Here is an 11,009-nt window from a genome sequence, read left to right as displayed (position 1 = left end):
AGAGTAAACCTCCTGGGGGTCTGACCTAGTCAGTTCTTGAGTTTGTTTCCAGTACCATCTGGATGCCCTGCCTGCTGAGCCCCGTTCTACATCCCCCCGTTAACCAGGCCCCACCCACAAGGTAGAAACAACCCCTAGCTTCTGTGAGAAAATCATTTTCAGGAAATTTACAAGTCTCGTTGAGACCACCACCATACCTCAGAAGATAGGACTGTGGCCTAGAAGGGAAAGGAAAACTGAGATGATGTCTTACCGTAGCAGCAGATCGTAGGTGCTCCAGCCTCTACTTGACCTCCAGAGCAAAGAGAAAGACTTCTGACAGTCTAAGTCCTCAAAATGTCCCCCACTGAGGACAACAGCCCCAGCTTTTTTTTTTCCTGAGACGGAGTCTTGCTCTGTTGCCCAGGCTGGAGTACAATGGCACGATCTCAGCTCACTGCAACCTCCATCTCCTGGATTCAAACAATTCTCCTGCCTCAGCCTCCAGAGTAGCTGGGATTACAGGTGCACACCACTATGCCTAGCTAATTTTTTTGTATTTTTAATAGAGATGGGGTTTCACCATGTTGTCCAGGCTGGTTTCGAACTCCTGACCTCAGGTGATCCACCTGCCTTGGCCTCCCAAAGTGCTGGGATTACAGGTGTAAGCGACCGCACCCAGCCTAGCTTTCAGATCTCTATTTCATTTTGTGGCTTAGTATTCCCTAGCACACTGGCCTTGCCATCTTGTGGCCAAATACAAAATAACACCTCTTAAGTCTAGCACACTGCAGTGAGGCCAGGCACCTCAGTGCTGGGCAGGGGCATCAGAAGGTGCTAAGCCCTCTCTCCACAATGCCAAGACTGAGGCCACAGCCTACACCAAATCCAGCCCTTGATTTCCCTGCTGCCCCCATAAAGAGAAAGAGGTCTGCTGGATCTGCTAAGGGAGCACGGAGTGGAAGAAAGAGGGATGGGGTGGGAGGTACCACCTCGAGTGTTCCTACTGGGTTCCCAAGCTACAGGTGGGGTGGGAAAGGCTTTATCAGGTATCATCAACAGGTTCTCAATTAAAGATTTGATTTATTCAAGTATCTGAAAACATTCTACAATGGACACTGTTATTAGATGCTGCCTGTACTGTGCTATGGACCACACACATACAGTCATGCTGTTTCAGAAGACTTGAAATGCCACTGATAGTTTAAAAACTGTACACCTGATGGAGAATCAAGGAAGACAATTTAATGTTTCATCTGAATCCAGAGGTGCATCAAATTAAATGACAGCTCCACTTGGCAAACAGCTGTTACTTGACGGTATCCAAGAAGAAATGGTTGGTGACGGATAAATTCAGAAATGCTTCTCCAAAGGTGCGTGGTTTTTAAAAAGTTTCAGGTCACAACCCTTGCAGAAAACACTGATGCCCAACACACTGATTCGCGGTCCAGGAAACATGGGTCTTCCAAGTTCCAAGGGGCTGGGGTTCCCCAACTATCAAGTTCCTGTGCTGTAATCAAGAGGGTCCTTTGGACTGGATAGGGAGCAGCTGGGAGCTGTACACCATCAGTCATAATGAATGGCAGTGTAAAAGATGATCCAGATGACCTAGTGAGGAGACAAGCACTGTTCATAGGTCACCTGGGTTAACATAGGCCCTGATTCCACAAAACAAAAATGCCAGATGAGAATGTAAACACGGGGCACTCTCCCGGGGCTATCCATTGCACAATCAGCTTGGGGAGTCTAAGTTAAAATTTCACTGAAATCACACTGTTACTAACAGAGCCCAGGACTGCCCACCTGCACTTGCAAAGAAACTCCTGATAAGCTCCTCCCCTACCAAATGGCAACCCCAGGCCCAGGGAATTGAGATACAGAGGTGGAAATGATTCAAGTAAAGCATACTACCCTGCTAGCAGGTGCTGCAACTACCAGTGTGAAAACACCATCATAATTTGTCAGCTGCATATCAAAGCAGGGATTCTCAAACCTTGGCTACCCATTGTAATCTCCTGGTTCTTTAAAAAACATATAGATGCCCCAGCAATACCTCTCAGAAGATTTTATTGGTTTGGATTAGAGTCTGGACACATAAGGTTTTTTTTTTTTTTTAAATCCTGCTGGGACTCAACAGGTACACACCACCAGTCCTGGCTAATTTTTTTCCCCCCCTGTAGAGATGGGTTTCACCATATTGCCCAGGCTGGTCTCAAACTCCTGGACTCAAGCAGTCTGCCTGCCTCAGCCTCCTATAGTGTTGTAATTACAGGCATGAGCTACCATGCCAGGCCATGAGTATAATTTTTAAAAAAATGGGCAGGGCGCGGTGGCTTAAGCCTGTAATCCCAGCACTTTGGGAGGCCGAGACGGGTGGATCACGAGGTCAGATCAAGACCATCCTGGCTAACACGGTGAAACCCCGTCTCTATTTAAAAAAATACAAAATACTAGCTGGGCGAGGTGGCGGGCACCTGTAGTCCCAGCTACTCGGGAGGCTGAGGCAGGAGAATGGCGTAAACCCGGGAGGCGGAGCTTGCAGCTAGCTGAGATCCCGGCCACTATACTCCAGCCTGGGCGACACAGCGAGACTCTGTCTCAAAAAAAAACGGGCTGGGCGTGGTGGCTCACACCTGTAATCCCAGTACTTTGGGAGGCGGAAGCAGGCGGATCACTTGAGGTCAGAAGTTTGAGACCAGCCTGGCCAACATAATGAAACCCCATTTCTACTAAAAATACAAAAACTATCCAGGCATGGTGGCTCACGCCTGTAGTCCCAACTACTGGGGAGACTGAGGTGGGAGGATCACTTGAGCCCAGGAGGCGGAGTCTGCAGTAAGCCAAGATTGTGCCACTGCACTCCAGCCTGGGTTAAAGGGTGAGACCCTATGTCAAAAAAAATAATAGTATACAGTTCAGAAGTTTTCTGTATGGGCACAGGTGTGCAAACATCACCACTGATTTTAAAACATTACTCCAAAAAGAGCCTGTTTCCTTTATCAGCTACTCCCCTCCTCCCAGCCACTGGCAAGCACTAATATACTTTTTGCCTCAATGGATTTGCTCACTGGGAGATTTTGCATATAGAATCACACAATATGTGGTCTTTTGTATCTGGATTCTTCCACTTAGCATAATGTTTCAAGGTTCATCCATGTTATACAGCATGTATCGGTACTTCATTCCTTTTTTTTTTTTTTTTTTTTTTTTTTTGAGATAGTCTTGCTCTGTCTCCCAGGCTAGAGTGCAGCAGCGCAATATTGGCTCACTGCAAGCTCCACCTCCCGGGTTCACACCATTCTCCTGTCTCAGCCTCCCCAGTAGCTGGGACTACGGGCACCCACCACCATGCCTGGCTAATTTTTTTAGTAGAGACAGGGTTTCACCTTGTTAGCCACGATGGTCTCGATCTCCTGACCTTGTGATCCGCCCGCCTCAGCCTCCCAAAGTGCTGGGATTACACGTGTGAGCCATCGTGCCGGGCCACTTCATTCCTTTTTAAGACCAAATAACATTCTACTGTATGGATATATATTATCCTATCCATTCATCAAGCGATGGTCATTTGGATTGTTTGTACTTTTTAGCTATTATGAAAAATATTTCCTAGTTTCTTTTTGGAGGTGGAGTTTCCCTCTTGTTGCCCAGGCTGGAATGCGATGGCGTGATTTCAGCTTGCTGCAACCTCTGCCTCCCAGGTTCAAGTGATTCTCATGCCTTGGCCTCCCAAGTAGCTGGGATTACAGGTGCCCGCCACCACGCCCAACTAATTTTTTGTATTTTTAGTAGAGATGGGATTTCACCATGTTGGCCAGGGTGATTCTGAACTCCTGATCTCAGGTAATTTGCCTGCCTTGGCCTCCCAAAATGCTGAGATTACAGGCCTGAGCCACCGTGCTCGGCCCTCCTAGTTTCTAGTATGTAGCCAGGGTTGAGAATCAGATGTAGAAGCTGATGATGGGCCCTGGATTTACACATTACAGGGGACTGTACAGTATTTCAGACCACATCTTCTGGGATGTGGCTCAACACAGGCCATGGCCCTAAGCCTCAGAAGCCTTTAGAAAAACAGCACCCTGTTCACATAGTGTAACTCAATCAGTGGGGTCCCCTCCTGTAAGTGACACCTCATGAAATGAACAGTACCTGTTGTAAAACTATCAGCTACACATACCATGAACAAGGCAAAAGAGGTCATAAACCCTTCTTTCGTGAGCTCCCACGTGCCGCCATATTCTTCCTCATCAATCTGTAGATAATTGCTGAAGTAGAGGTACAGGACTCCTGCATTGATCAGGCAGAATCTAGAGCAAGAGAGAACAAGTACCAAACATAAACTGTAAGATTAGAAGACTCAGAACCTGGGGCCAGGCATGGTGGCTCACGCCTGTTATCCCAGCACTTTGGGAGGCTGAGGTAGGTGGATCACTTGTGGTCAGGAGTTCGAGAACAGCCTGGCCAACAGGATGAAACCCTGTCTCTACTAAAAATATAAAAACTAGCAGGGCATTGTGGTGGGTACCTGTAATCCCAGCTGTTCAGGAGGCTGAGGCAGGAGAACTGCTTGAACCCAGAGGCAGAGAGGTTGCAGTGAGCCAAAATTATTCCACTGCACTCCAGCCTGGGCAACAGCGAAACTCCATATATAAGTATATAGTGTGTGTGTGTGTATTATATAGTTCTCAAAAGCCCCTTGAAGTAAGACAGAATGGCTGCTGAGCTGTCCCAAACAGGACCTGACATGGGCCTCCAGGTAGCTCCAGCTAGGGGGAGGCTAAGGGAGAAACACACGTGAAGCCGCTGCTTCACAGCCTAGTTGAGCAGGCAACAGCATACCCCCGTACAGCTCCCCGTGGGAGACCATTTCTGGATATCCACTGTCTGTTACTGCTACGGGATGCAGATGTGAAGATGACTGTTCCTGCTCTCAGCTCACCATCAATTACGGGGCTAGGAACAGCAATGAGCTAGGCACGGTGGCTCATGCCTGTAATCCCAGCACTTTGGGAGGCCAAGGTAGGCGGATCACCTGAGGTCAGGAGTTCAAGACCAGCCCAGCCAACATGGCGAAACCGTCTCTACTAAAAATACAAAAAAATAAGCCGGGCATGTTGGCGGGTACCTGTAGTCCCAGCTACTTGGGAGTCTGAGGCAGGAGAATTGCTTGAACCTGAGAGGTGGAAGTTGCAGTGAGCTGAGATCATGCCAGTGCACTCCTGCCTGGGCGCCAGAGCAAGACTCCGTCTCAAAAAAAAAAAAAAAAAGAGGGACCTAGGCCAGACATTCTGACTCATGCCTGTAATCCCAACACTTTGAGAGGCCGAGGAAGGAGGATCACTTGAGCCCAGAAGTTCAAGACCAGCCTGGGCAATGTAGAGAAACCTTGTCTCTATAAAATTTTAAAAAATCAGCCAAGTGTTGTGGCCCACGCCTGTAGTTCCAGTTACTTAGGTGGCTGAGGCAGGAAAATCATTTGAATCCAGGAGGTCAAGGCTGCAGTCAGCCGTGATGGTGCCACTGGGCTCCCACCTGGGCGATAAAGTGGGGCCCTATCTCAAAAAAACAAAATGAAGGGACCTGAAATAACTTCTGCCAAAGCCAAGGTTTAGCACATTAAGCATAGTGCCAGGCACAAGGGAAATGGTCGTCAAATACAGAAGTTCCTACTTCCCAAACTTGCACGGGAACAAAGGTCACAGCAGAATTAGAGGGCATGCCACCAACAAGTAATGTGATAGCCTCTTGCAGGAGGTCACTTTAGACCCATGAATGAATGGACTGGCCCAGCCTTCAGGAAGGCAGGAAGGTAACCTGCCCGACCTGAGATGCTCCTGAGGAGTGGTGCACCAGACCCAGGAGTGCCATGGTAGGGCCGCTGCTTTGCTCTATTCATCACACACACACACACAGCTCCAGAGCAGCAATGGCCTTTCCTATAACAGGAAGAAAAGCCTCTATTTAAAAAGAAATGATACCATGAAAATGTAAGATACCCAAGACTTACCCTGCTATTCCCAAGAAACCTCGTAATGGTAAAACTCCCCAAATGACACCCAGGACCACAGCAATGATCTGTCGGAACCAGTAGATCACATCTAAAAATTCATCCTGTAGAAAAGACAGAAAATGCAAGAATTATCTGGGGGTGGGTGCCACAGTACAGCCAGAGGGGGGAATGTTAAACCTTTCCGCTAAACACATCCAGGAAATTTGTTTCCCCCAAAGGCAACGGTATGTGCTTCCTGCTTCATCTCTTACTTACACTAAAATGTGGTAGAAATGATACATTTAGACATCATTAAGCGATCACTTCCAGAATCTATGCTCTAAATTAAAATTCTAGAGCTGCATATATAATATGACCTGTAATGAAATGATTGTGATAGTAATCGTGCTACTGGCCGCACATATGGATTAGAAGCAAAAATGCTGGAGTCAGGTGCCAGCATATTTAAGTTTCATGGAAGAACACAGAAGACGACTGGTTTCGGACCTGCCCTGGATTCCAGAAACCAGTCCTTACACAAGAAAAGAAAGAAATGACACAGCAGATTAGAGACTGCAGGTTTTGCAAGAGTTGGGCAGGGCTGGGGGCAGAGCAAGGGCACCTTCAGGAAGTGCCTCCCATCCCCCCTTACAGGAACTTCAGGAAGGAAAATCCCCCTTCAGCAGCCGAGAAAACCAAAGAAATGACTGCAAATATAATACTCTTTCCAAACTACCTGGAATCAAGAGGTTTGTGATTACCCCTTCCCGATCATGGAGCAGAGTTACGAAGCATCCTCCGAATGGGACGAGTAAGAACGTCCTGAAGTCCCAACCAATTCTCGCACGTATTTGGTGGCATTTCTCTACCCTGACACCTCACACTCACCCAGTGAGTGGTCTCAGTCTCCCCTCTTGACTCATGCTTATCAAAGTATTCGGTCCTTTTCATTCAACAGGCAACAACAGCTCAAGATTAGCGAGCCTCACTATGTGCAAAAGGCTTTAACGCACCACAGTAACCCCACTTCAGAGCTATTCTGACTTAGATTCCGCAAGGAGAGCACCTGGCACGTAGAAAGCATTCTCAGTAGAAGTCTGTTAGTGTTAGTTTGTGCTAGTTAATTCGAAAGAGACAAGTAACTTACTCAAAACCCTACTGCACATAAAAGGCAGAGGCCGAATCGAATTCAGCTCCCTTTCCCCGTTCAGGCACAAGCCCTGCCCGCGGATGACAAAGCCTCTCCCCGCTCCTCATCAATTCCGCATAACTAGGGGGCTTCACCCTTAGGCCACCCTTCGGGGAGCTTCAAGCCCAGCTGTCCGCCCAGTGCCCGCCAAGTTTGTTCTGACACCCTTGGGCCACCCGCCCCACTGCCCTACTCGATAGCGCCGGAACGGGGGAGAGGGCAGGCCCAGGCCAGTCTTCCCGTTCCCCGAGTCCCAGCCGGCTCCTCGCGCCCGCGCCCTGTTCGGGCTCCACCGTACCTTGTCCTCCCAGGCCGCGTCGCTCCGCAGAACCTTGCTCCAGACGGAGACTCTGAGGGCCCCGTTGGCCAGCTGCGGCTGAGACGGCTCCTCCTTCCGCCGCCCGCCGCTCATCCTCCCGTCGCGCCGCCCGGGCCGGGCCTGGGGCGCGCGGGCTGAGCCAAAGGGAGTCGGGGTCTAGGGTCGCGGGTCACGGCGCGGGTCGGCTGCAGGCTCAGCGGTCCGGTCCTGCGGCGCGCCGCGGTTCCCCTCACCTGGCCAAGCTACCCGGCTCCGCTGGCTCTACAGAGCAGGCGCCGCGAAGGGAGGGGCGGCACAGTGTCGTGCGACCTCTCGCCGACGTGCTCACGCAGCCAATTGGCAGCCGCGCAGCCGTCCGAGTGAAAGCGCAACCATCGCCTTGGCGCAAGCGCGCTACTCGTGGCGGAAATGACGTCAGCCTCTGCCAGGCTCGCGGTAAAGTGTGAGGGAAGGGACAATCTTGATAGAACGGTGACATGGGCGCCAGGAGGCGCTGTGGAGACCGAGGAGGTAGGGGAAAACCGAGGCTGGACGTCAGCGTCGCACAGTCGGCCACAGCTGCCCCTCGAGCAGCGAGTGGGGCAGGAGCGGCTCTACCTTTCCTTGCGATCTACACGCCAGCTGAGCCCAGACCTTGCTCCAGGGTAGCCCCAAGCTGCCCCGCAGGATTTAGCCCGTTTATTTTCTCCCCTAACCCTGCAAGTTCTGTAGGGCCTTGTTCAAGATGTTAACTCTTCTGTAATACCTAAGCATCTCATCTTGCCCAGCACACTCTTTTGGCACACGAGAGCCCTGAGACCCCAAAAGAGGAAATGAGTTTCTGAAGCCGTATAGCAATGTGGACCCAACGGGGGACTCCTGAGCGGCAAATACAAGAATTGGGTTAGGTGTCAAGATATCTGAGGTTCACATACAGCGTCCTCACCATGTGCTGCGTCAGTGCTTCACAAAATGAGCTTCCAGAGCAGCAGCGGCCGCATCACCTGGGAACTGGATAGGGTGGCAGGTTCTCGGCCCCCATTCCACACTTCTGACTCAGAACCCCTGGGGATGGGGCTCCTTCCGATGTTTGAACAAGCCCTCCAGTTGGTGCCAGGCGCACTGTGTTGGTAAGTCCAGAGACCAAGGCACATCTCTTCTGGACAGTGGATTTTTTTTTGAGACGGCACGGTCTCCGCTCACGGCAATCTCCACCTCCCAGGTTCAAGCGATTCTCGTGCCTCAGCCTCCCACGTAGCTGGGATTATAGCCGCCCGCCACCACGGTCCACTGATTTTTTTTTTGTATTTTAGTAGAGAGGGGGGTTTCGCCATGTTACCCAGGCTGGTCTCAAACTCCTGAGCTCAGGCAATCCGCCCATCTTGGACTCCCAAAGTGCTAGGATTACAGGCATGAGCCACCTCACCCGGCCTCTGGACAGTAGATTTATAGAGGCAAGTAATGTATCTGGACCTGGGCGTGTCTGACTCCAAAATCTGTGCTCTTAACTGTTAAACTTTAAAGCTTAAAGAGTATCAATGAGGTCAGAGCATCTTTTGCATACCTATCAACATTCACCTGTAATTCTTCACTTTTCGTGAGTAATAGAACCTCCTAGGGAGGCCAGGCGCAGTGGCTCACTCCTGCAATCCCAGCACTTTGGAAGGCCGAGGTGGGTGGATCACTTCAGGTCAGGAGTTCAAGACCAGCCTAGCCAACACGGTTGAAAGCCTGTCTGTACTAAAAATACAAAAAAAAAAAAAAAAAAAAAAAGGCCAGGCGTGGTGGTGGGGACCCGTAATCCCAGCTTCTCAGGAGGCTCGAGGCATGAGAATTGTCTGAACCTTGGAGGGGGAGGTTGCAGTGAGCCAAGATCACGCCATTGCACTCCAGCCTTGGCAACAGAGCAAGACTTGGTCTCAAAAACAACAAAAAACAAACAAACAAAAGAACCTCCTAGAGAGCTTTTCCAGAATACCATAGCTGCTGTTTTCCACCCCAAGCCTACCCTGACATTGTTCCAGTAGATTAAGTGGGGCTGGACCCCCAAGGTGAAACATACTGCGATCACATTACTGTCTGGAACTGGTGGAAGGGCCGTATACGTTGTATGGGTGCACACCTTTTGTCCTAAGTTTCCCCATGGGTCTTGTTCTTTTCAGCCCTGCCTCTTTTCTGATCCAGTTTCCCTCCCATATGAAATGGTAAAGCTTAGCCAGTTGAAGGAAATCAAAATATTTTGCCCCAAAATATGGCTCCCTCATATAATGACTATTTTAGTTTCGTTTCTGAGACAGGGTCTCCCTCTGTTGCCCATGCTCAAATGCAGTGGCATGATCAGGGCTCACTGCAGCTTTGATCTCCTGGGCTCAAACGATCTTCCCACCTCAACTTCCCAAGTAGCTGGAGCTACAGGCACAGGCACATGCCACCACGCCTGGCTAAGTTTATTTATTTATTTATTTTGATTATTATTATTATTTTTTGAGACAGAGTCTCACTCTGTCACCCAAGCTGGAGTGCAGTGGCATGATCTCAGCTCACTGCAACCTCCGCCTCCCAGGTTCAACCAGTTCTATTGACTCAATCTCCCCAGAAGCTGGGCTTGCAGGTGCGTGCCACCACACCTGGCTAATTTTTGTATTTTTCAGTAGAGATGGGGTTTTGCCATCTTGTCCAGGCTGGTCTCAAATTCCTGACCTCAAGTGATCTGCCTGCCTTGGCCTCCCAAAGGGCTGGGATTACAGGCATTAGCCACCATGCCCTGCCATGTTTTTTCTTTTTTCTTTTCTTTCTTTCTTTCTTTCTTTTTTTAATTTTCTGTAGAGACAGGGTCTCACTATGTTGCCTAGGCTGGTCTTGAACTCCTGGGCTCAAGCAATCCTCCCATCTCAGCCTCCCAGTGTGTTGGGATTACAGGCATGACCCACTGTGCCTAGCATAATGAATATCTGAAATTGAAAACCTTTAGAGATTGGGGGCTGGAAGGGACTTTTCCCCTATCTACATAAAGATATGACTGACCCACCAAGGAGAAGAGTTCTTGTTCCTTTCCCTGTTATCTCACTTTCTATTGCAGAAGGTAAGACAGTGTAACCACAACTGAACAGATCCTTTTTCAAGGTAGTGACTGTCTCCAAAAATAATTTAAATTCCAAAGATAACTATTTACAAGTTAACTTCTGTTTCTCAACCAATCATTCTTCCTAATAATCATTTGTTGTCCCTCAATAAAATTCCTGTGCTCCCCCTTCCCATAACCTGTTCTACCAGGATCCAAGTCCCCATTCTTTCTGTAACCTCAAGATAGTACAGAAACTTCTGTACCTGGCGGGGTGCAGTGGCTCACACCTGTAATGCCAGCACTTTGGGAGGCTGAGGCAGGTGGATCACCCGAGGTTAGGAATTCGAGACCAGCCTGACCAACATGGAGAAACCCCATCTCTACTAAACTTATAAAAACTTACCCAAACATGGTGGTGTGCACCTGTAATCCCAGCTACTCAGGAGGCTGAGGCAGGAGAATCGCTTGAACCTGGGAGACGGAGGTTGCAGTG

General features: G+C 49.5%; 1 protein-coding gene across 3 annotated transcripts; it reads right to left on the bottom strand.

The window, feature by feature from the left end:
- Positions 1 to 1,042: 1,042 nt before the first annotated feature.
- On the bottom strand, positions 1,043 to 7,852 carry RAB5IF (RAB5 interacting factor). Of its 3 annotated transcripts, none has more exons than XM_017863524.1 (4): positions 7,453 to 7,852; positions 5,984 to 6,087; positions 4,154 to 4,283; positions 1,043 to 1,605 (listed from the first exon to the last, which is right to left on the bottom strand). In XM_017863524.1, exons 1-4 carry the CDS (start codon positions 7,564 to 7,566, stop codon positions 1,588 to 1,590), a joined length of 366 nt encoding a protein of 121 aa, XP_017719013.1. In that variant the 5' UTR covers positions 7,567 to 7,852; the 3' UTR covers positions 1,043 to 1,587. The 3 variants fall into 3 exon arrangements, with proteins under 3 accessions (XP_017719013.1, XP_017719012.1, XP_017719014.1); XM_017863523.1 differs by having other exon boundaries at positions 1,043 to 1,587; XM_017863525.1 differs by lacking the exon at positions 4,154 to 4,283 and having other exon boundaries at positions 1,043 to 1,587.
- Between the last annotated feature and the right edge of the window lie 3,157 nt (positions 7,853 to 11,009).

The sequence above is a fragment of the Rhinopithecus bieti genome, unplaced genomic scaffold (genome assembly GCF_001698545.2).
Source record: "Rhinopithecus bieti isolate Rb0 unplaced genomic scaffold, ASM169854v2 scaffold_71387, whole genome shotgun sequence".
NCBI classification, from domain to species: Eukaryota; Metazoa; Chordata; class Mammalia; order Primates; family Cercopithecidae; genus Rhinopithecus; species Rhinopithecus bieti.
This window is presented reverse-complemented; position numbering and strand designations above follow the sequence as displayed.